The 26,269-nt window shown below is 32.0% G+C and overlaps 2 protein-coding genes across 2 annotated transcripts; both read left to right on the top strand.

The window, feature by feature from the left end:
• The first annotated feature begins 16,091 nt into the window (after nt 1-16,091).
• On the top strand, nt 16,092-17,489 carry LOC107959081 (uncharacterized). The gene is made up of 4 exons (XM_016895059.1): nt 16,092-16,213; nt 16,637-16,829; nt 16,975-17,075; nt 17,204-17,489. Exons 1-4 carry the CDS (start codon nt 16,092-16,094, stop codon nt 17,487-17,489), a joined length of 702 nt encoding a protein of 233 aa, XP_016750548.1.
• A 7,193-nt stretch (nt 17,490-24,682) lies between these two features.
• On the top strand, nt 24,683-25,795 carry LOC107905598 (heavy metal-associated isoprenylated plant protein 16). The gene is made up of 3 exons (XM_041116993.1): nt 24,683-25,074; nt 25,149-25,227; nt 25,321-25,795. Exons 1-3 carry the CDS (start codon nt 25,069-25,071, stop codon nt 25,581-25,583), a joined length of 348 nt encoding a protein of 115 aa, XP_040972927.1. The 5' UTR covers nt 24,683-25,068; the 3' UTR covers nt 25,584-25,795.
• The last annotated feature ends 474 nt before the right edge of the window (nt 25,796-26,269 follow it).

The raw sequence follows: 26,269 nt of genomic DNA, 5'->3' as shown, positions 1-26,269 counted from the left end.
CATACTTAACACAATAAATTGGTTTTAAAAGCATATTTTGAAATCGGATAAAGCTTGGCTTAATAATTAAATCGATTATTAATTGAGTTTTCTACTGTAACTAAAGATAATAAGGTTTTATAAGAGCAACTATGAGCAATGTGTTTTATAAACCACACTAATTCTAATAACATGACCTAAGAATGATTGATTTAATTAATGAATGTTTTCCCAAAATAACAAAGGTAAATCGTGGTTTTTCGTAAAAGAGAGAATTCTTAAGGTTTTCGATAAACAGTAGAGTAGCTTTGTCACATAGGTGACTAATGTGACCTTCACGATTTGGCCATAACATCTAGGTCGAGTTTGGGAAGTTACATGCACTATGTTCATACATAAACACGGGTCCAGACAGTAAAGAACTGACACAAACACATATCATTCCGGTAGTTCAATGTCATCAATCAACCAAAGATGGAGCACAGAAACTCACCTGAATTCCTATGTCCTTGCCAGCTCAACTTTTCAAATGCTAGAGCTTCCATTGTCTTGGCAACTAAGCACAACAATCGTATCTTAGTTAAATCAAAGGTAATCTAACCTTAACCCTTGAATCAAATTTTTTTTATATAGGAGTTCTTCAGGGATTCTTACTTCTCTTTCCTCCAATTATGGACACAGAGGGACTTAGGAGCTTACCAGTTCGTTGAATTCTCTTTTTCTTGACTTCAGACCTCATGATCACTTCCCCATGCAACATTTTGCTTAAACCTCCCTTCTTTGAAGAGATTGAAGAAGAATATGCATCCAAGAAGGAAATACAATCAAAATTTAGAAGGATTCCTCTATTGAATAAGGCTTTTTCTCTATATATATCCCTTCTCGCATGGTCATCAAAGCCCCAATTAACCACTCACTGATGATTATTGTGTCTCCCACTAAAGGATTAACCAATTCTATTCTAGTTAAACCAGAATGGAAACCTAACTATTTGCCCAACAACCATAAATTTTTTTCCAAAATTCCCAATAGAGTCCGGAAACTCACCATTTGCTTAATTAAGTCTTAAAATTCTTTTAAATTCAAGTCCTTAAAGAAATTTAGGTGTGACAATCTCGCCAAAATAAGCTACTCGCCAACTGCAAAATAAAAATCTATAAACTTAATAAAGCTCAAAAAAATACTTCGCTAGAATATTTGCCAACGCTAACTAGTCTAAGTCTCACAACTTAGGCAGTCTCGCCAGTACAATCTCTCAAGCAATACTAGTTCACCAAATGATCGTGTGACAAAGCAAAACAAAAAAAAAATAACAAAAGAGTGAAAGAAAGTGAAAAACAACCAAGAGCTTAAATGACCTAATCATCCATAAGAGGAAAAGGATGGAAACGATTCATAAGTGCTTCCATGTTCTCCTTAAGGGTAAAGATGTACCCTTAAAATGAAGCAGAAAACGAATCAAAGTGGGCATCAAAATAAGCATAAATTTCATTGAAGTGCCCTTAAATGTGATATTGGTATCATCAAATGGAATTGATTGAAATGAGGATTGGGTATCATATTTTTAAATGCATATGTGTTTGAACTTAAATAGGATTGTTTGTATACATGTTAATATAAGGCATGGTATTGAATGTTTCAATTGGTTATTAAATGAGCTAGCATACGAGATTGATATTTGAATAGTGAACATGTAAATTGATAAAAATGAATATTAACATACATTGATTGAATCTTTATAGTGATTATGCTCATCTTACGACATGAAACATGAAAGTACCATTGAGCTTTATCGCTGAGCATACGGTTTGTTTACTCCGTGCATAGGTATAGTTGGATCTCAAAGTCTCGAAAAGTGATTCAGCATCCAATTTGCAGCCCTCAACTCAGTTATGTTTGCATAGTTCATTTTGTTTAGATAAATGACATGTACCTAGGTTTTGAGCCAATTTTATATCGTAAGTGGTCATTTTGGAAGTTTGGTTAATTAATGTTAACTTGAATAAAGATTTTGGTATATTTTGGCATGTATGGGTTTGCTATATCATTTGAAATGGTTGAATTGGCATATTTATACATTTGTTTCATGTGCCTTGAATTGGTAGCATATCGTTCTTTTGGAAACAATCAATCACATCATGACAATGAACTCTCAACGTTGCAACGAGATCTAGTCAGTGAGTTACGTTGTGACTTGGAACCCCCAAAGTCACAATGTCAACCCTATAGTTTGCAAATTTTACAATTTGATCCTTATTCGACCTTAAGTCATCTTAAGAGCTTTTGTAAGCTTGTATAAGACCCGAACACATTTGTACAACATGTCATAATGATGTTTTAATATTAATAATATGTGTTAACTGTAAATTTGAAATGTAATCGATCATAATTGCTCTAACAACGAATAAGACATCCCATAACTCGGACTCGATGATCGATTCGAGTATGGGGTCTTACACTATTTCCACTTTCCGAACATATTTTTCAATTTTCAAAATTTAAAAAATGAAAATTATTTCCTGAAAAGGAAAATGAAATAAAAAAATATTCTCGAAAACCAAAGGAAGACATGTTTTGTTGAATTAAATGAGTAGTTATCTTATAAGCTTACGAGGAAATAACTTAAGTATCTACCATCATATTTAAGTTTAATGTTGGTGAAAAAGTCGAATCAAAAAAGAATATGAAAAAACAAGTAAAATTGAAAAAAAAAATTGAAGAAAAAGAGCTTAAACTATATTAAGATTATTTTTAAAAGTTCATTTTTGTGCATCTATTACATAAATACCACTTTATGTGTATTTTTAAGAATCTTATATGACTAAATTTTCTCCTTAATAAAGTTTTAACTCTAATTATCTTTAATTTTTGTATTAATTGATTAAATAAAATTTAACCAATAAAAATAATAAAGCAAGATTTTGGATTTAGATTAAGATTTATATAGGAATTTAATGTTTAGAGTTTAAATTTTAAAATTTTGAGATTTAGGGTTTAACAGGTGGGATTAAGGTTAAAGTTTATAGATTAGGATTTAATTTTTTTACTTATTTAATTACTTTTATTTTTAATTAATTAACTAGAAATAAACTGAGATAAAATTATATTAGATGCAAACAAGTGCATCATAATAATTTTTTAATACTTGGCATTCATTAATAAGAGGGGAAAAGCAAACCTGGAACAGAAATGTCCCAACAAATCCACAGAATTTTTCATTAACAAACAAACAACAATAAAATCAAAGAGGAAACCTAAAACCAGAAAAATCTCTTCCCTTAAAAACCAAAACGTTAAATGAAGCCAGTAAAAAAATCCTCTCTACAAAGACACATTGAAATGTTGCATGAACCACTAGTAAAAGAATCGTAGGAGAAATCTTACTTTGGAAACCATTAGAGTGAAAAATAAGGCAGTCTCCAAAAACCCAAAGCCCTTAGTTTTTATTGTTACCCACCTAACTCCGTGATAGCCGTTTCTAATAGTTCATAGTCGTTGTGTGTTCGACCGCTGATGGAGCTTCCTCTATCCAATACTATGGTGTCAAAAGACGACACCCACCTTTTACAGAACCGTAAGTCTCTTCATTAGTCGATTTACCTACAAAGCGAAAGGTAATACTGTCAAAATAACCCATTCTTTCCTTAATATCTTGTATAATCGAACACAATACTGATCTATCAGGAGTTCCAGTGTTCAATTTCTTAACGACTAATGAACGAGTCTCCTTCCACCTGTATCAATCGTAACCCTAAGTCTTGGGCAAAGACAACTGCTTGTTCACATGCCCTTGCTTTAGCTATGAAAGCATTAGCAATGCCATGATGCGAGTAAGTGCAAGCAGCCATAATTTCCCCAAATTCATTTCTAGTTAAAGTACTCGATGTAAAGGTGTTTCTACTAGTGTTAAAAGAAGCATCATAGTTTAGTTTTATGTTATCCAAATCTGGGGGCATCTAGATCTCTTATTTATGTAGGAAACTAGATGGCCTCAACTCCTTAATGGCCTTAATTTCCAGCAGGTAACCCTTAATAAACACCACCAGCTCTTGAATATTAGGTTTAATTCCTTCATGAACCAATCTATTTAGAGCATGCCAATCTATTTGCTTGGTTGAAGACCGTTGCTAACCAAATTTTATAATCTAGAAATTGTGAAACAGGTAGTGCCCTCGATTTTCAGCTAGACCAGCATTAGCTTAGAGACAGAACAAGATCTCAACAACTGATCCATCGTTTCTTCAACTTCTTTGCACAAAGGATACAACTTATCAACATGCAGCATAAACCTCAATAAATTCCCGAAAATGGTTAAGAAGTTACGAACAAACCTCCAGAATGTAATCTTAATTTTCCCTGAAAGTTACAAAATCCACATTTTTTTGCATAAAACATTGTAATTATAGTAGACATAGCCATAGGATATACCCTCCTAGTATGTAACTCTTCATCAAGCAGTAACTTGTAACCACTCTTTGAAGAGTATTCCCCCGATCCTTCATAATGCCACACAAAAGTATCTCGAGGTCTCGTTCATGCAAGCGGGATTGAAAGCATCTTCTAAGCCTAATTGGTCTCAAGAATGGATCTAACTCATCCTTCAAGCTAGGTACACGTATTTGAATTAATCAATTGGGACATAGTAGAAAATCGAACATCTATATTCTAGCACTGAGTTTTTTCATTTCTCGGCCCAAGGATCCAAGAATCATTCCATATGTTCACACCATCCCCAATACAAATTCTCTAACCAACTCCCATTTCAATTAAGCCTCTTGTGCTTAAGATATTCTTCAAGGTAAAAGAAGATTAAGTACCTAATCTAACTAACATAAAATCTTATTGTGGAAAATAACTGGCTTTCAAAACTTTAGCTAAAAAACTATCAGGATGGGAAATAATACACTAACATTTTTAGCTAATAATGTTAAACTTGGACAAATCACAAAAACCTAGCCCTCTCTTCGCTTTTGGCAAAGAAAGTGGATGCCATGTAGACCAATGTATACTATATCGAGATTTGTTATTACTCCACCAAAACCTGTTGACAACATTTTCTAATTGGCTGCGCAACACTTTTGGCAATAGAAAACATTGCATTTCATAGACAGGCAAAGCTTGCAAAACATCTTTAATAAAGACCTCTTCCCCACCTAAATTGACAAAAATATCATGCTCCCACCTTCTACTTTCGTGCTAATATGATCCAAATAATATGCAAACACTTACTTCTTATGTCTCCCAACCATCATTGGCAAATCCAAATACTTCTCAGGGTTTTTCAAAATTAGAACACCTAATAGGCTATCCACAATCTCCCACTTAATCATCCAACATTATCTCCAAAATAAATAAGAGACTTATCATAATTAACCTTTTGTCTCAAAGCATTTTCATATTCAAAAATTACCTTATGAATATTCTCATCAGCTTCTCTAAAAGTCTCACTAAACATAATGCAATCATCAGCAAAGAATAAATGATATATGGTTAACCTCTCCCTTCCAATTCAAGCCCCCTTTATTAATCCAACCATCTTGACCTTATTGAGCATAGACGATAGACCCTCAACACACAATAAAGATAGATAGGGATTGAGAGGATCACCTTGCCACAAACCTCTCAAAGGTAAAAATGATTCACTAGTACCACCATTTATGCTGATTGTATACAAAACAAAGGTCACACACTTCATAACCAACGTCACCCAACTATCTTGAAGTCTCATATGTAGCATCATCCCTGTTAGAAAATTCCACTTAACCCTATTATAAGCTTTACTCATGTCAAGCTTAAGCGCAAAATTGCCCTGTTTACCCGATCTCTTCATCTTAAGGGAATGCAAAATTTCACATGAAACAAGGACATTGTCTGAAATTTGTCTGCCAGGTATAAAAGCTCCCTGAACCTCATTAACACGATCTCCCAATATGCCACTCATTCTACCTACTATTATTTTAGCAATGATTTTATACAAAACATTATGCAAGCTAATAGGTCTAAATTGTGTCATATTACAGGGACTACTAACCTTCGAGATTAAGATAATATGAGTCTTATTTATCTCCTCAACAACAACCTCCCCACGAAAAACCACCAAACAGTATCTCATAACATCATTCCTTACAACATGCTAATATTTTTTTTATAAAAGAGAGCAGGGAAACTATCAATACCTAATGCTTTAAGAGGTTCCATAGATTTAACTACAGCCTAAACTTCCTCAGGTCGAAAATGACAGAAAAATTCATCATTCATCTCTGGTGAAATCTTTCTGTGAACATTAGCATAAATCCGTGGAGCATGCTCTTTATGAGAGGCCATGGAAATATCAATGAAATAATTAGAGGTAATTTTCAAAACCTTTTCTTCTTCAGATATGCAACTCGCCCCTTCCCCCTTAACACTGACAATCTTGTTACGCTTCTTCCGACTAGTTGTAACCTTATGAAAGAAGGTAGTATTCCTGTCTCCATTAGAAAGTCAATAACACGAGCTCTTTATTCCCAAAAAAATTCCTCCTTATCATCTTCTAAATTTAGCCTAAGTTGAATCTCTTTCAGTTCAGCGAGGGTATCATCATCTGGCTCCTCTTCATAAAGCTCATTATTCTGAGATTAAGCCTTTGTTTATTAATCACTCTATTCATTTTTACCAAATGGCTTAAATATCTCAACTTTCTTCTCAATCCAATCAATTTTAAAGGAAAATCATCCACAGATGAAGACCAAAATTAGCGTATTTCTTCCTCACAAGAACCCTCCAAGCTCCAATTATTATCAAAATAGAAATTACAACCCTTTCGCTACCCACTTCTTCACCTTCCGTAGCTACTACAATCGGACTGTGGTCAGAAAAAGAATGTGTCTAATGAACTATAGAATAATTTGGAAAAGAACTCCATCAAGCTAAATTTGCCACACCCCTATTAAGTCTCTTCCGAATGTTGTTTGCCACTAATCTACCCTCTTCCTACATGAACTAGCACCCTGTATACCCCAAATCACTCAAATCATTGTCTTTAATGCAGATCTTAAAGCCTCCATACCCCTCTCCATTCTCAGTTGTCCACTCTTCTTTTCAAAAGAAAAAACTATCTCAATGAAATCCCAACTACCAGCCACAGAACAGATTGATATTGACCCAACTGATGAAGAAGATCTCAAGAGTTACTTCGTAATCGTTCCTTAGGGTGACCATAAAAACTAGTAAAGCACCCTAAGAAACCTTCCTGCTCATCCTAAATATCAACATCTATATGATATTTTGCATAACTTTACAAACTAACCACATAATTCTATCTCTAACCCAACGATGATCCTCTTCTAGAACCCATTACTTCCACATCAATTCCATTAGCAAAACCATATTTTCTCCTAACAACTTCTATTCTTCGTGTACTAATTTTTGTTTCCATAAGAAACATAATTTGAGGACCTATTTTTGTCAGCTTATTCATGAGACGATTTACAGCCCGTGGTCTCCCCAACCCATAGACATTCCAACTTAAGGTTTTCATTGCACCCGGCTGCCTTGTATGGCAGAGCTAACCGATCTAACTTGACCTTCACTAACACTCCAACATCGCCTTTAATCACCTAAGTAGAAATCTCCTCGAGCACCTTTTGTATCTTCTGTCCTTCAACAAATTGAATAGGACACTCTTCACCATTTGAACCCAACTCCATTAGCCCAGAATCACTATATCTATCAACTTTCGAATCATTCTCCCAGTGAGATACTCCTACATTTGCCTCAACCAATTGGTATCCAGTGGACCCCACTAAATTTTGATTACGATTAGGATAAATATTCGTAACATTATCCCCAAAATTATTCCCCATTAGACTCATTTCCTTATCCACCCTTTGACTAATTGTTCCATCTGTCTCCCGTAACCATCGACTTACCATCGAGGATCCTCTTCTCACCGAAACATACAATGAAATATTCCACCCAAATAGAATTTTAGCCGAATCTATTCTCACTTTAAGAGGGCAGAAGCTCTCCCCATGCCCAAGCTTCCCATGGAGAAAACAAAACATGCTGAGCTTTTCATGTTGAAACCTGGCATATACCATTCGACTAGCCCCTAACACGATCTTCTTTAATGGAACTCGAACATCCAAATGGACCTTAATCCTCATGAACTGCTTCACAGCAAACAAAGAAATCTTTGTATCATAATCAAGAAAACTACTCAGAAAAGAACCGAACTGCCTTGCCATAACTTCCAACATCAGCCCCGGAGGCAGATCGGGGATTTGCACCCAAAACTCCGCATATAACAACAACAAAGTATGTGGATCCTCCCCTAGCTAGAGATCCTATGCAACAATACAAGTGATTGTTAAAAAACCACGGAGTCCCCTCTAAAACCCTATTCACATAAACTTCATAAAAGAATTGGAATAAAACACGCTTTTCTCCTAGATCTTTGATGAAAACTCCACCAATAGGGTGTCATAAATCAACTAAAGTGTTCCTCAAGGAAGGAAAGAGCACAACACTATCTGTTAAACAACATCCAACCAAACACAACTTAAGCTCCTTCTCAACCTCGCCCTCCTCTTGAAACGCTTCCTCCTTCCCATCAAGAAGTGCTAGATTTGCTAACTTGTCTTCCATAGCCCCCTCCACAAACCCTAGAAACCGTGTCAAAAGACAGAAGAAATAATTGAGTGCTAGTCGGCAGACTAAATTTGATTTCCCTAATCCCACTTCTTTTTTATGATCAGTTAAATTAAAATAATTAAATGTGCAAATATATGTGCAGTGCATCATAATAATTAGATTGTGGCACATCCGCTTAGATAACAACTCTATAAAAAAAGTTGATACAAAAGCTAAATACTACTTTGGTTGAAATAGTAAAATTGAGGTAAGAAAGATTTGGAAGTCTAAGCGAATCATCGTGTGCATCTATTTTTTAATATATATATATATTGACAAGAACACCCTTAAAATTATATTTGTTACTTTATAAAAATGTTGGATTTTTAATTATTTCACAATTAGATTTAAGATTCGATTAAGAATGATACCAACACAATTAGTATAGATCATTTAGTTTTTAAATAATGTCTAAAAATCAAACTTTTTAAGTGAGATTAGTTAGTAACGCACAACTTGAGTATCAGGATTAGAAGTTAGAACCAATTAATACTAATACTCTTAATCTATCGTGAGTTCAATTCAAAAAAATGTTTTTATCAAAATATCTAAAGATTTATCAATAATTTTAAAGATGTATCAATATTTCTACCCATTTTTTAAAATTTTCAGCACTTTAAAAATATTATTAAATCGCAAATTTGATAAATTATTAGAAATATTGATAAGTGTGTCTAGAAATAATGTCATTTTTATTGGGAGATATAAATTCAATGTTAGCTTGGGTTCTGTATATTTCTGGTTTGTGAGTAGATGGGCAAATAGAGTAGGCTACGTACTTGGTGGGTTGGGAAAAGATGGTGATAGCCTGCATGGGCAAATTATGTTTGATGCTGTTAATGCTGATTAATATAAGTAAAAAGGAAAAAAGTCACTTTCTTTCAAATTAACTAAAGGATAAATAGGATAAAGGTGGGTAGACCTTGAAGTCTTGTGGGCTCTCTAAAACACAGAATGGCTTGCTTTTTTAATATTAGCTGATAACCAAATTGCTTGTCTTTTTTTTGTCTACTGTGTTATTATCACACTCAAAATTGCGCATACATTATAAATTTAACATTGAGGAAATATATTAGAAGAAATTATTTATGTAAATTAAGTCTCAAATTATATATACTAATTAAGTCTTAGTTTGATTTACATCAGAATTGTTTTCAATACAAGAGAAAAGAATCTATAATGTGATTAATGTTTAAAAAAATCTCAAATTACATATTAAATCCTACATATATTTTATATATACTGTTTTTTGCCGTATATATACAACTAGTTTGATTTGACTTTTTAAGAGAAAGAAGAATGAAAAATAAGATATATGGTACAAACGATAAATAAAATATTATAAACAATTATATACTCAAAAAAGAAAACATTATAAACCGATCTTAAATAAATTAAAGATGTATTATTTAGATCAAACTACAGAAAATTACATTCTAGCCTCACCATAATGAGATGAACTTGACAACAAACTTTGGTCAACCTAAAATTCATTGTCAATAGTTTCAAGAGACCTACCACAATTGTAATTCATAAAAAATCAAGTCTAAAATAACCTATCATCTTCATCATATTTAAGTTTAATTTTATAACAATCATCATTTGACCTCTATCTTAATAAATCCCATATATAATTAATTTTAAAAAGTTGAGTGTACAAATTTAATTTAGTTTGATTTTAAAAAAGAAAAATTGTATTAAGTACACTTTGTTTTGTATAAATTAATGATAAGAAATGGGAAAGAAATTAATCATTGGTTTTTTTTCACATTATTTGAGAAAAATATGTATGTTTTTTTTCGATGTAATGGTTATGGTTAGAGAAAGAAACAATATGAGTTTGCATTGCAAGGCTAGCATCTAATTTAATGATTAGTTTAAAGTAACTGGCTATTGACCAATGAGAAATGATCTGACATGAGATCATTTCAATATCGTCATCCTCACCTTTGCATTCATTTTTTTTAATGTAATTAACCCCACCCATAGGGTTAAATCACATTTTCAAAATTTAATTTCACAAATTTTTTTACATTGGAATATTTTTATTCAACTTCTGAATTTCATCATTATTATATTAAGGTCTACATATTTTTTTTCTAAGTTATGTCTTAAATTTTATATTAGGATTTGAATTTTTTTTATTATTTAAATTAGTCATTGAAAACTTTTAAAGTTTAAGCTCTAATACAGGAATAATTTTCAAGTTTAGATCCTAATATGAGAACAATTGTTAAATTTAAGGTTTAACTTGAATAAAAAAAATATTCAGCCTCAATATGAGAAAAATTGTCAAGTTCTAGCCCTAATGTAAGAATAATTACCAAATTTAATATTTAAGTTAAACAAAAAAAAATTAGAACCCAATATAAAAAAATTATCAAATTCTAATTTCTAATCTCAAATAATGATTTGATCTTATTTTTATTTATATCATATCAAAGTTTTATTTCGGAACTTCTATATAGGGGTGAGCTTTCAATCGAGTCGAATAAAAAAATTTCGGGCTAATTGAATTGACGAATCTTATTTTATCATCCTAACTCGTTTTAAAATTTTCTTGAATCGAGTTGAGTGAGATGGAATTCGAATCGAATATATTTATTCGAGTTAAATTAAAAAAAAATTTTGGTGGTTATTTTTATATAATTTTTTTTAAAATGATCATACAAACAAAATTGAAGTAAACAAATAAAAGCAACTGATTAAAAAAGAATAAGAATATTTTGATTTTTAGGGGTAAAGGGGAAGAAATAAAATATTTATGGGAGATTTTGACTTTTGGAAGTAAAAATTTATGGAGGTAAGGGTAATAAAAAATTTGTGAGGATTTAATTTTGGGGGCAAAATGGGAGGGAAAGTAAAAAAAAATCGAAAATTCAATTCAATTTGAACTCGAAATTTAAAAAGGAATTCGAGTTAACTTGATTAAATCGATTCAAATAATTTGAAATTTAAATTGTTCCGATTTTTTTGAGTTGAATCGAATTTTACTCATTACCGTTAAATTGAAAGATTCAATGTGGAGTTTTGGTATTTGCAAATGTTATAAGCAGATTTCCTTTGAAATTAATTATTAATTATTAATCTATTATATTTTGTGTTGAATTAATTGAATTATATATAATTTATATTTATTTTATTTTAAATCTCAAATTAGGGGATTAAATGGAAAAAGTTTATAATTATTCTCTTTAATTTATTACACACACAAAAATTTAAAACTATATACATTTATAAATAAATTAGCTTAAAATGTGTTTAAAGTAAAAGCTTTCAACCAATAATTTTGTATCTACTTGGAAGATGAGATATAAAACTACATTCATCCAAATACACGTTTCTTATCCTATGGTTTAATAAGATAATCAGGGTTTACTTTCTACATGAAGTCTATGCAATAATTGAAGTTCACATTGTATTTGACCCCAAAAGGTGATAAAAGAAAAAGGAAAGGCTTCTTTCTTTATCATATTTGGCGTGAGGGTAGGGGGAGGTCAGTCTCGGTCAAGAGAGGCCTAAACCGCGTACCCTAAAGCCACCCTATACATTTCATCTCTTTTCTGCCCTACCAAATTATATATGATAGGGAATAAACATCCTCTATTCTATGGTTTTTATTTATCGATGTTTTTGAAATATTATCTTTATAGTTTAATTTCTATTTTTAATGTTATATACATACAAATAATTATATTTTATATTTAATCTAAATAAAAAATTTAAGGAAGAAATAATAAAATTGATCAAAATATACTCAATCAATTTCGTTTTTCAAATAAACTCAAAATTTCTATTCCATGCCAATGAGAGGGTTCGGTTGTGCCAGAAAAAAGAGGACTTAATAACTTTGAATATCTAGATTTGAGTCTCAGTATGTGAAGATTATACTTGAGCTAGTTAGTTAATTAAGGGTTGCTTAAATGGGTGGTACATTTATCTCTGATTAGGGTAAAAATAGAGTTGGCGGTGAAATTAATTACTGTAGCGTGAGATAAAAAGAAAATTAAACGTTCTGCACTGAAACATACCACCCATCCAAAGGGACCCTAAGTTGACTTGAGTTAATTAATTAATTAGTTTGACACGAGTTAAATTGTTCAAATTAGTTTGCTTGTAATGATTAATTATAAAAAAAAATCATGATACCTTATGTGAAAATAAATTCTATAAATAATATTTCTAGAATCATTTATTGTTAGGATTAAGGAATTAGCAGTTAGTTAGTTAAACAGTTAGTTAGTTGTTAAGCTAAAGTAGTTAACAGTTGTTAGTCAGATAGTGTTAACTTTTCCTTCATGTATTAAATACATGTTTGCTTGCGTTAATGAAGTAAGTAAGAAATATGGTCGTTAATGAAGTAAGTAAGAAATATGGTTTTCACCCATACGTTAGTGTGATCTTGACATGGTATCAAGAGCTATTGGGTTCTTGGCATAGTTGAGTGTTTTCTTCTCCTTCTCCTTCTCCTTCTTGCTTCATTCATGGCTACTGAAACCCTACCTACGAGTGATACACCACAACATTCGTCCAACACCGAGGGAGCGCTCCCTTCACAAGATCAAAGAACTACTCATTTGTCGAACATCTAGAACTTCTCCAAACATGATACGGTCAAGCTTAGTGAATACAACTTCTTGTTATGGAAACATCAAATCTTACTAATCCTTGAGGGATATGAGCTTGAAGGGTTTGTTCTTGGCACAGTCTCTATCCCATCTCTTCTCATACTTGGACCTGATAGGCAGCTCATTAATAATCCGTCGTTTCTTCTTCATAAGAAGCAGGACAAGTTCCTAGCGTCTTGGTTGCTTTCTACAATCACAGATGAGATTTTGGTGCATCTTATGATGGCCAAGACCAACTTTGATGTCTAGACAGCCATTGAATGAATATTTGGCGCCAAGTCTAATGTCAAAATATCTAGCATGCGCCATGCTTTATACTCCCTCATGAAAGTGAATCTTACAGTCAAAGAATATTTGGCCAAAGCGAAGAGCTTAAGTGATAGTCTCATCGTTGCTGGCAGTCCAATTACTGAGCAAGAACAAGTCCGTATCATTTTAGCTGGACTCTCGATGGATACGAATCCATTCGCGTACTTGCCTCGGCTACTTCAATGTCTCTTGACCTACTAACTGAGATGTTACTTGATTGTGAAACAAGGCAAATAGCTCTTCTAACAGAAGTGCCATTGCAAGCAAACATGGTTTCTCATCAAAAGCAGGATACTGTTGAAACTTCAGAACACACTGGGACTCTAAATAACTATCAGTAGGAGTACAAACATGGTCATCGAGGACATGGTCATGGTTGGTCTCATGGTAGGGGCCATGTAAATAGTCGAGGCTGGTCTCGTTCTAGGCCACAATGCCAGCTATATGGAAAAATTGGTCACTTAGTTCAGACCTGCTACCACAGATTTGATGAAACATTCTCGGGGTTCAGTCCCAACCAGTCAGTATTAGTTAACTATCATCAGTTCCAAGATTGGGGAAGTTCTTCTGCCCCCACTTGCTCTTACAGATGTAGTCCATGTTATCAGCCTCCTACATCATACTCTCATCAGTCATCTCGACCTTCCTTCGTTGTAGGTTCTGACAAAGATTGGTATCCGGACTCTGGCGCGACAAATCATATCACTCTAGATATGACATCTCTTACAAATGTTGCTCCCTATATAGGTACGAGACATGTGTCAATGGGGAACGGTGATTCTGTCCTTATTGCTAATGTAGGTTCCACCAATGTGCTGGTTGGTTCTAGGCTTTTGCGCATTCAAAATGTTCTCCATGTCCCTACTATATGCAAAAATTTGATGTCTGTTGGTTAGTTTGCCAGAGATAATGAAGTTTAGTTTGAATTTCACCTATTCTTTTGTTTTGTGAAGGATATATAGAAAAGGAAAACCCTCCTAGTGGGCCACATGCATAATGGTCTTTACAGATTCAATGTTTCTAGCTCGCCTCTCCACCCACCTATTGCATCATCACAGTCTACCTCGAAATTTTTGTGTACAGCTCAATGTTCTCCTCCTCTTGAGTGTGTGGCACAGAAGACTTGGACACCCCTATTTAAATGTTCTTGGTGTTGTTTTGTGCAATTGTAACATTCCTTTCAATCGCAACAATATATCATCTGTTTGTTCAGTTTGTCAGTTAAGCAAAGCACATAAGCTGCCTTTCAGCTCTTCCAAAACATTATATTCATCACATTTTGAATTAGTAGAATCCAATATCTAGGGCCCTTCTCATGTCAAATCAAATGGTTTTCTCTACTATGCCTCATTTGTATATATGTACAGTAGACACACCTGGGTCCACTTTCTAAAGTCCATGTCAGAAGTGTTTCAATGTTTTCTCCAGTTCAATCAAATGGTTCATATTCAGTTTGGTTGCTTCATCAAGATGCTTCAATCTGACTCAGAAGGAGAGTATCGTTCACTCTTTAAGGAGCTTGCTCGTCTTGGCATCCAGCATAGGGTCACTTGCCCTCACACCTCAGAACAAAATGGGGTTGCTAAAAGGAAACATAGGTAGATTCTTGATATGGGATTGAGACTTCTAGCTCAAGTAACCTTACCCTTGGAATTCTTGTCCTATGCTTTTGCTCATGGTGTTCACTTGATTAATAGGCTCCCAACGACTATTCTACAAAAGCAAAGTCCCTATGAGGTGCTGTATAAAGTCAGACCTTCCTACACCTACCTAAAGGTTTTTAGTTGTGCATGTTACCCATGTTTGAGGCCATATCATTAACACAAGCTGTAGTTTCGGTCTAATATATATGTATTTCTTAGAGTTGGATCCAATAAAAAAGGATATAAATGTTTTCATAAAAATGGTCGAGTGTTTGTCTCCAAGCATGTTACCTTTGATGAGACATATTTTCCTTTCCAAAATGGGTTCACGTCCCTCTCCTCATTGAAGTCAGTCCAGACAATCCATCATCGGTCCCATCTTTCCATGGTAATAGCAGGTAGCTCTTTAGCCCCAACTGTCCCTCCTCTTGTGGACCAAGGTATATCTGCTCTTGAGGAAGGATCTAGTTAGTCACCATCAGGCATTGAGCTTACTGTTGAGCGGTTTGATTCTAAAAACTCACCTACACCCTCATCTACAGTCAATTCGTCTGCTTTTTCTGGACAGACTATGCCTCTTGTAAACACTCATTTGATACAAACTAGATCCAAAAGTGGGATCTTCAAGCCCAAACTGTTCACCTCTGTCCTGACTGAACAAAAGCCTACTTCCATTGCTGAAGTACTTCAAAGCCCTGCTTGGACAGCAGCTGCCCATGCTGAATAGAATTCCTTACTTGCCAACCATACTTGGGACCTTGTGCCTTTACTTGCAGGACGACGGGCACTGGGTTGTAAATGGATTTTTAAGGTCAAACGAAATGTTGATGGCTCGATGGCTCGGTACAAAGGTAGACTAATGGTCAAAGGATATCTCCAAGAGGCAGGTGTTGACTTTCAAGAAACCTTTAGTCTTGTTGTCAAACCAGTGACTATTCGGGTGGTGCTAGCTTTTGCTGTCTCATTGAGATGGTTTCTTAGGTAGGTAGATATTAACAATGCCTTCCTGAATAGTGACTTACAAGAGGAAATCTACATGGTGCAACGACCAGGTTTTGAGCAGCAAAGAGACAAGGGTCAACAGTTGGTGTGTAAATTGAGGAAAGCTCTATATGGCTTTAAGCAAGCACCTCGAGCTTGGTTCCACAAGCTAAAAGAGTTTCTATTCACTACTAACTTTGTTGCTTCCAAAGTTGAGAGCTCTCTCTTTGTTCATCATTCGGGCTCTTAGCTAATGTATGTTCTAATATATGTTAATGACATTGTAGTTACTGGGAACAACTCTCAAGTAATAGATCAGTTTGTATATAAGCTTGATGATCAATTTTCATTGAAAGACCTAGGCAGACTAAGTTATTTCCCAAGTATTGAAGTCCAATACACATCCATTGGAATCTTTCTTAGCCAAAGGAAATACATCCTTGATCTCCTGCGAAGGGCATCTATAGACAGGTCCAATGACTCACCCACGCTTATGATAACAACATGTCAATTGTCAGCTCATGAAGGAAACCCTGTTGAAGATGCACATCTATATAGGATCATAGTTGGGGCGCTACAATATGTGGTGATTACCATATCGGACATAGCCTTTGTGGTCAAAAAAGCTTGACAATTCATGCACCAACTATTGGACATGCATTTTAAAGCTATCAAGAGAATACTACGTTATTTGCATAGGACCTTGGATCATGGGCTGAGTTTTATAAAAAATTCAAAGTTCTTGCTTGAGGGATTTTCAGACGCCAGTTGGGGGTCCGACACTGATGATCTTCGATCCACATCTGGCTACTGCATATTCCTTGAAGGAAATTCGATCTCTTAGAGCTCTAGAAAACAACAGGTAGTTTCTCGATCAACTGTCGAGGCTGAATACAGAAGCCTCGCCCAATTTACTACTGAAATAATATGGATCCAATCCTTGTTACTATGTATTCCTCTTCGAGGCAAAGCACTTCTGTGGTGTGACAGCTCAGCTACTGTGGCAATAGCAGGAAACTTGGTCATGCATTCGAAGTTTAAACACGTTGCGTTGGATCTATTCTTTGTGAGGGAGAAAGTTGCACGAGGCTTATTTCATGTAGGACATGTACCGAGCCAAGAGCAAGTTGCTGACATATTGACCAAACCATTAGCAGTAGGTCTGTTCAACAGATTTAGAAGTCAACTTCGAGTTTCAATCAGTGGAGTTGCAGTTGTGGAAAGGAAGACAACAAGCTCGGGGCATGTTAGGATTAAGAAATTAGCAGTTAGTTAGTTAGACAGTTAGTTAGTTGTTAAGATGAGGTAGTTAACATTTGTTAGTCAGTTAGTGTTAACTTATCCTTCATGTACTAAATACACGTTTGCTTGCGTTAATGAAGTAAGTAAGAAATATGGTTTTCACCCATACGTTAGTTTCATCTTGACATTTATTTACCGAGGCAAGAATAAAAGATTACCATCTATCAAAAGTAAATAAGAAATTTTATGGTAAATTTTATTGTAGGTAAATTGGTTCAAATTAATCACTCTCTTATTAAATAGATAAATTTAATTTATATATCAGTAAAAGAAATAAAATTCTTCCTTTCTTCAAATGGAACGAATGGAGATAGAATTAGGCCGATTTCCTAAGTGCCTTTCTAGATATTTCTCAATGTCTAGCTATTCACAGAACGTGAGAAGCGGATGAACAATCATCTGCTTCCAGAAGAAATCGAAGAATTTCTTGGAAATCCTACAAGATCTATTCGTTCTTTTTTCTTTAATGGATGCAATGGCAAATTTAAGGGGCTGGCAGGGGCCCCAGCCCCTCTAAAATGTAAAATTGCTATTTAGGCCCTTGAGATTTTTTAAATATTTTAAATTAGTAAAGGTAAAATTGTACTTTGGCGCCTTAAAATTATAAAAATTCAATTTAATCCTTTAAAAATTATAAAGATATAGGGTATAAAAAATTAAAATTTCATCCGGCCCCCTAAAAAATTGTTCAGGCTTCGCCCCTGGATGGATGGTTAGAACTTCATCTGAGTTTGAATCCTACTGATAGATCCACTAGAGACCAGAAATTATTGAAGAAAGAACAAGATGTTTGTTTAAATAGTAAATGCCAAATTTAAACTATTAAACAATAAATAACATTTTTAAATTGTTAAACAATAAAAGAGATCTTTAAACCTTCAATTTAAACTCAATTAAAATTTAACTTTATTTAATTCTTTTTATTAATACATAAACTAAATTTATCTATTTAATAATACAAGAAATAATTTGAATGATTTTGTATAATAAAGGGACATACCTGGTACTGAAAGAAGTAAATTGTGAAGATTTCAAACCTTACTAATAGATTATGGTACAAATAAAAAAAGGTTTTTATTATCTAGTTAATTATAATAGATTTTTTAATATTTTAGCTTAGCTTAGTATAAGATCATTCGTAATTAAATTATTTGACAATTAAACTAAGATTTAAACAATTTTCAATGTCTCTCTTCTTTAAGAGTTTCCCTCTTTTGCGTAAGAGTTGTATCTCAAATTTTAGAGATTCTATAATTGAGTTTCATTGATTTAATCCCATTTCTTTAATTTAACCTAGGTTTTCATTGATTTTTGAGATGGTTTTGTTCGATTTTGATGTTTGTTTGTATTCTTTGCTTTCAACCTATTATTCTAAACTTCATTTTGTAGGTTTTATAGGATTAGGTTAACTACTAGCATTGTCCTAGTTAATTGGTTGCTAGTGGAATCTAAGTTTTGCAAGTTGAGATGGCAAAAATTGAAATAGATTTAGTGAGAAATTATTAAGATAATTTGATTGCTATAATAAACGTCGATAATGATAGTAGAACAATTGTAAAGCAATAAGAAAAGAAAAATAAAAACACATAGATTTTATATGAAAACCCTTTTCGGGGAAAAATTACGGGCATATGAGAAGAAATTCACTAAAGTTGACAAACAAATGATACAAGATGAGTTTTAATTACATCTATTTAAGGGTTGAAAAACCCTGTTGTCAAAGTCAAATAGTAGAAGTATAGTTCTATATGGCACTCGACCTCTCGCCCCTACAGATCCTCTTATTTTGTCACTGTATTTATTTCTTTAACAAATGATGAGATTCGGGTCACACAAACTTTAAAATTAATGTTGTCTAGATTAGTGATTATATGGCGAATTGTTGTCGATAGACATTTAAATAAGGGGGTGTTGTAGTAATTCTGAGGGGAATTTAGTCATTAATGGTGGTATCATATATTTTCTTCAACTCCTTGAAATCAACTAATGTATATATGATTTTGAATTTCATTCTTTTATCTATTTAATCATTTATCATTAACAAGTTTGTGAACTTAAGCATTCAACTGAGCTAAATTTGATTTTTGTACATTTCTAAATTAAACAAAAATCCAAGGAATAGAAAAAAGAAAGTTCAGGCACCTGCTCTATAATTTAATCTAAATTAACCACAATCATCTAAAGGAAAAGATTGCCTCAAATATATTATTATTATTTTTATTTTTATATCATCTTGGTCCTACTTCTTTTCTTGAATACTATCTAAAAGAGGGTTCACATTTAACAACTCCTTATTCTACATGCTTGATTGTGTTAATTATTTCACTATATTAATAACATGAGTTTGAGTTTCTTAACTTTTGTTACTCCTTTTGGAAGAAAAAGAAAAAGAAAAAAGAAACCTTTTGTCGCTTCTCAATGGGAGTCATTGTCAACAATAAAGTGATTATATTTATATATAGAAAGAAGATTGACTTGGAAACTAAATCATTCTCACATTTTCATTACTTTTATAATTTATATATACTTTTTATAGTTTGATTAGGATAATTCATATAAAGTATACGCATTAATTTTTTAATAAATTAAATATTATACTTATTTGCTCGATTTGGAAAGGAAAATTTTTAACTCTATAAATTGGAATGATGTTATATAAATATAGGATGAATTCAAAATTTTACCCATACGATGAACATAATTATATTATTAAACTCAATAATTAATGTCTTAATATATTAATCTCCATTTATGTAGCTTCGACTAGAAAAGAAAAATATCTTATGTAATCCTCTAATATTGTGACCTATGGAAAGGGACTAAATTAACTATACATATATGTATTGAACTACTTTCTTAATTGGCTTTATAGATTGATTTTTTGAAAATTTAGAAAAATAGATCATTTTTGGAGAGTGTGTGAAAACGCATCCAACTCTGTACATGTGAGTTCTTTCTTACTTTCTTTGAGTTATGAAACTTTCATATATGTGGGTTGTGTGCAGTAAGTTGCTTTTACTGTAAATGAATCGATGTGTTGTGTCTAGACATGTGTGTGAGTATGACTATTGTTAATGTAAAAACATCTTTCTTGTTGCACGAGCCCAGTACCAGATAATTTATGATATGTGAAAATTGTGGAATGGAGACCTATACATGATGCCTCTAGTAGGGCAACTATATTGCAAACTGGACTAGCAGATCGTGACCCAACCTTGTGGGAGGACACGTGTTTGACTTAACAAGGATATGAAATGAAAATAAATATGACCGGTATGTGATTTTGATTTCTGAGATATGGGTCTGAGGCTGGCACAAGGATAAGTTGTTGATAACCATGCAGGGTTGTGGGAGACATGTATAAATAGGCGAAATGTGTCGGCCTAAGTGTTGTATGTGTTATATTAAATTGGAGTAATGTTGCCGCCAAGGAACTATGGATGGCAATTAGTGTATTATGTCTGTATAACAGAGCCTCACGAAAAAGTCTGTTGCTCTTTTCTTACGAGTATTGATGCTTGTTGATTATCAGAATCCTGGTAAAACTAATTGTGTCTATTTTGGAGCTTACTAAGTTTAAATGAACTTAGTCTGATACTTTTCATCCTCAAGCATTTTGATAGTAAAAGGATCTGACGAAGGGGACTACGCTAGAGTTGCGTTTGCTAGTGAGCCACTTGTTTATTTTTGTATCATGTATGGCTATATAGCGGATGGACTTGAGTCTGCCTAGCACAAAACACAAGTATAATTCTAGTTTAGGCTTATCACTATAAATATCACAACGACTTAGTTTTAAGAACATTTTTAAACTTTTGTTGTAACTAAAATGTTTTTTTAACTAGATTTTTCCAACACTATTTTTTTAAGATAACTCAATTTAGAAGGATGAGAAAGAAAAATGTCAATTTTACATAAGGTTGATTCTCTACAAAGAGTATTGTTTTTTATTATGAAATTAAACAAATGAATGGACATTAAAAGACAATTTATCATATTAGAAGTTAAAGGAGTTGATAGATAAATTGAAGAAAAAGATGAATATCGAAAATAACGACTAACATGATAGATTGAAGAAGAAGAAGAAATTAAGAATACTTAAATACTTTTTTAATATTATTAATATTTTTTTTAAATATTTTTTTTATTTTGAAGTTTAATTTTTTATTTGATTTAAATGCAATTTTATTTAATTTTTTTTAGGAAGTTGAAAATTTTAATTTGTTTTTAATCTTTAATTAGAAAATAAAATATTGTAAAATTAGAAAAATATTATCATAATCTTCAATTTTTGGCTTCATCCAGTACATGAACGTTTTCATTTATATGTATATGAATATGTTTGTTTGTTGTTGGAGAGAGTAATTATTCAATGTTCATAAAAATATTTCTTTTGAGACAATATAGAGTAATTTTCTAGATGTGTTTGATTAACAAGAGTATAATTACATCGTAATTCCCTAAGTTATGTTTCATAGTACAAATTATAATTATATAGTTACATAATTTATATATTTAAAAAAATATTAATTATTATAAAAATTATTAGAATGATAAAAATAATTTTTAATCAACAAAAATTAAAATCAAATCATCATATGTATTATGTTAGTCTAAAAAGTATATGATAATATGATTAATAATAAAAATAACAAGAAAAATAAACATCATATGCAATTTTATCTAATTGCTCTAGTAGATATTTTTTAGATTATTCCATCTTTAATATTTAACATATGCTTCTTATTATCATTTTTGAGTCTTTGATCGAGTTCAACATTATCTGAATTTGAATTTGCATCATTAAGATTATCAAGATCTCGTTCTTCCATGTACTATTTGAAATATATGGATCATCTCAATTCCACCTATGATTGAAGTTATAAAATATGCAACATACTAGTACGATCCACCTTTTTTTTTTCTATGTTATACTAGGTTGATATTGTTAATATGAGAAATATTTTTTTTATAACAACAAATGTTTTCTCAACCACATTTCAAAACTTTGAATGTGTCAAATTAAAGAGTTCACGAGTTTTTTATGGTGCTTATGTCTAGCATCATTCTCTCAAATAGTAACATATATCACAAAATGGTGTAAGAAAACATTTTCTATTTGCATAATTAGTATCGATCTTATAATATTTAAGTTCACAGTTCAAATAATATATAACTTTAATTATAAAAAACTTAAATAAACTTAATTTGAAAAAATATTTATTCTAGATTATATCCCCTTTACATAATATGTAAATTAAGTCAATATAATATAAAATTATAATATTTAACCTTGATAAAAAAAAACTTTATAAATTGTCTAAAACTTTCATAACAATTACTATAAATAATATACTTTTTGTCATTAGTTTTACAAGTTATTGTTATAAATAAATTATGATAAGAAAAATTATAACATTTTTTTATTAATAAAAGTATTATTTTTAGCATGAATCCTAAATAAGTTAAGTTCATACTTGGTCAAAAAAAATTATAAATAAATATATTATAAAATATTTATAACATGTTATTATCTTTTTGGCCATAATTTTAGAATTTTTTTTAGGATTTAAATAAGATTTTTTTATAACTTTATAAAATATACAAATATTTTAATAATATATATTTTTTAAAATTTATAATATAAGAAATTTTTTGTCATAATCATCCAAAACTTCGTACATGTTATGCTTATAATATAATTTTAGAATTTGTGTAAAAAAATTTAAATTGAATTTGGGTATAATTACTTTAATTCTCACCCTCCCCTTAAGAATTGAAAAGTGTCATTAGGTACTCCTATTACAAAGCTCGTCGAGTCGTGAAGCTTATTTAGGAGATGTTTTTTTATTTGCATTCACGCCTTTTAAAAAAAGCCACTAAATCAAGTTTTCAGTTAGGTGATGAAATATGATTGCTTTACCAATAGTTGAGATCTAGTCGGGAGACGCTTCAACGTATATTTTTACTAATGTGATTTCCTTTACAGATAGACAAATTTTCTTATCCGCCGATCTATTCAATGCTAAACCGGACTTGCTATTAATGTGAGGATTTTTGTCTCCAGAGTAAGACCTGTAGCTCAAATTAAAGCTATGAAACAAGTTGCTGGTAGAATTCACCGAATTAGAAGCTTTTGCACAATTTACTTTTGATCTCGATAAAGCTACTCAAGATCTGGCACAAGACTAATGATTACGTGGGTTGCTTAAACAATCCCAATCAATTAAAACTCACCAATTATAATGATTACAAGTAAATATATCCAAATTAACTTTCTAAATATTATCTTATTTTAAATAAAAGAATACAAAGAAGATTAAATTTTGTTGAATACAAAACCGAACAAATTTAAAAGATTTGTTTATTCAGACGCAATTACTTAAAAAAAGGTAAATGGATTTAGAATTTTAAAATAATTATAGTATGCCTATTTCATGACAATGACCCATTTAATTAAGTTGTATGTATCCACAAGTTATGTAATCATGAATTCTATTTCTTTCATTTTGAATGTTTTCATAAATTTTATTCTACATATTTTATAACTAAATTTTAATAAAAATAAATAATTAGAGTCAAATTCAATCAAATTTAAATATTCTATGCCAACAAGATCTGGTTGGAATTATAATACTTTGGTTCAACATTGGGACGAAATTAAAAAGTTGTTTAAAAAGGGATCAAAGATAAATTTTAAATTATTAGGTATTAAAATATAATTTTATTATTATATTAATATGTAATTTCATAAAAATATAATGAACTAAATGAAAAATCTATCACTTTTTGAGGGGCAAGGTCACTGTCTACCCCTTCATGTTATCATCCCTTGTTGAACAATTATTTCCTATTGCATAAGGCTAAATCCTAATGTTATCAAGAGTCATCAACAAAATCAAATACATATCCACCCCCTCATTGATATGGTATCATCCCGGTTTCAAGTTGGTTGAGCAATTATCAAAAATATTTTTTTATAAATTAAAAAATATTATTGTGGAGATATATTTGTCATTTCAATCATGTGAAATCTATAAAAAAAATAAATTTAGTAGATGGGAATTAAACTTAAAAACTACAATTCTTTATCCTTTCAATTAAAATTTCATTTGATTTTTAAATAATTTTTTTTATAAATATATTTGTCACGTAAATTATTATGATATGATTAATATGAATGCGCTTGTTTCTTCATCAATGATGATTAGAAAGTCCCAAGCATCAGCATTTCATATATATAGTATGAATCATGAATGAATTTGTGTTATTTGCTTGGATGGAGAAGAAGTCATATTATATAAAAAAATTTGATGAAAAGAAAGTAGGGGACCGGAGTGAAAGAGGTGACGAAGTAAAACTTGGTAGGGTCAACAGCTTTCTTCCTGGAGTTTTCACAGAAATATCGCCCAAACTCACAACACAGCCTCTATAAATTGACCAACTCATATTTTCCCACACAAAGCAAACAGCACAAGTAGTTCCTCTCTCGATATTTTCCACATTTCTGCCACTCTCTTTAGGAAAACTAAAACAGCTCTGTTCTTGACACCATGAAGGTATGGAAAGTAGAGTATGTGTTTATGATATCAAATACCATGAAGAGTCTGAATTGAGTTGTTCTTTTTTGCAGCAAACGATGGTAGTGAAGGTGACTATGAGCGACGAGAAATCCCGCTCCAAGGCCTTGAAGGTAGTAGTCGGTTTCTCAGGTAATCATCCATACGATGACTCAATTGAAATGTTTTAAAGTTTATGATGAAATTAGAATTTAACGTTGCTGTGCTTATTAATGGGATTCATAGGGGTGGAGTCAGCTTCATTGAAAGGAGATGACAAGAGCCAAATAGAGGTAACAGGAGATGGGGTGGACGCAGTTCAGCTAACAAGTCGGCTAAGGAAGAGCGTGGGGCATGCGGAGCTAGTGAGCGTTAGTGCTGTCGGCGGTGAAAAGAAGGAAGAGGCCAAGGAGCCCCCCGCCGCCTATGTATGGCCTTATAATCAGCCTTTATATGTGTATCAAGAGTTGCCATATGCTCATCAACAAGACCCTTGCTCCATCATGTGAGGTATTTTATTACAAGGGAAACCCATAAAACCAATCCCACACCTCCATCCGTGGCCTTTAATTGATCCCACAACTGATGAGCTGGGAGAAATTTATTACTTTTTATCTTTGCAGTTCATGATATATATATATATACGTGAGGAAGGGCTTCCATGTGTTGTACAATTATAGCCGGTTGATTTCTTTAGTGAGTTCTCATGTTCTCGTCTGTATTTCATCCTATGTTTTCTCACTTTCTTTCTAACCAATATTGTGATTTTGGGATATGTAAAAGGACAAGTTCCAAAATCAATAGCCTTTTAAGCCTAAATTTATTCATACAATTAACTTTTTTTTATACATGGGCATATAACCGGTTAAAGATTCAAATTTTATATACCTGCACCCTTTGTCCTCACTCTTAACTAAATTTCCTCCTACTATTAAAAAAACATTTAATTTTCATTCTTCAATATTTTTGGTACTCTCTTTCAATTTCAAAATTAAATAAATTGATCTTTCTAAAAAAATGGGGTATCAATTTCGAAAATAAGCAATAAAGGACATAAACATACCGTTTACCTTGCTTTCATCAAATTATCTTGCTTTCTATTGGTATAATAACATATTTAACCTCAATATTTATAAATTCTATCATTTTGATTATGATTCTAAAAAATTTTAACAAATTTAGCTCTCATTGAATA

This window comes from Gossypium hirsutum, chromosome A07 (genome assembly GCF_007990345.1).
Source record: "Gossypium hirsutum isolate 1008001.06 chromosome A07, Gossypium_hirsutum_v2.1, whole genome shotgun sequence".
NCBI classification, from domain to species: Eukaryota; Viridiplantae; Streptophyta; class Magnoliopsida; order Malvales; family Malvaceae; genus Gossypium; species Gossypium hirsutum.
The sequence above is the reverse complement of the archived record's forward strand: the minus strand, read 5'-3'. Positions and strand labels throughout refer to the sequence as shown.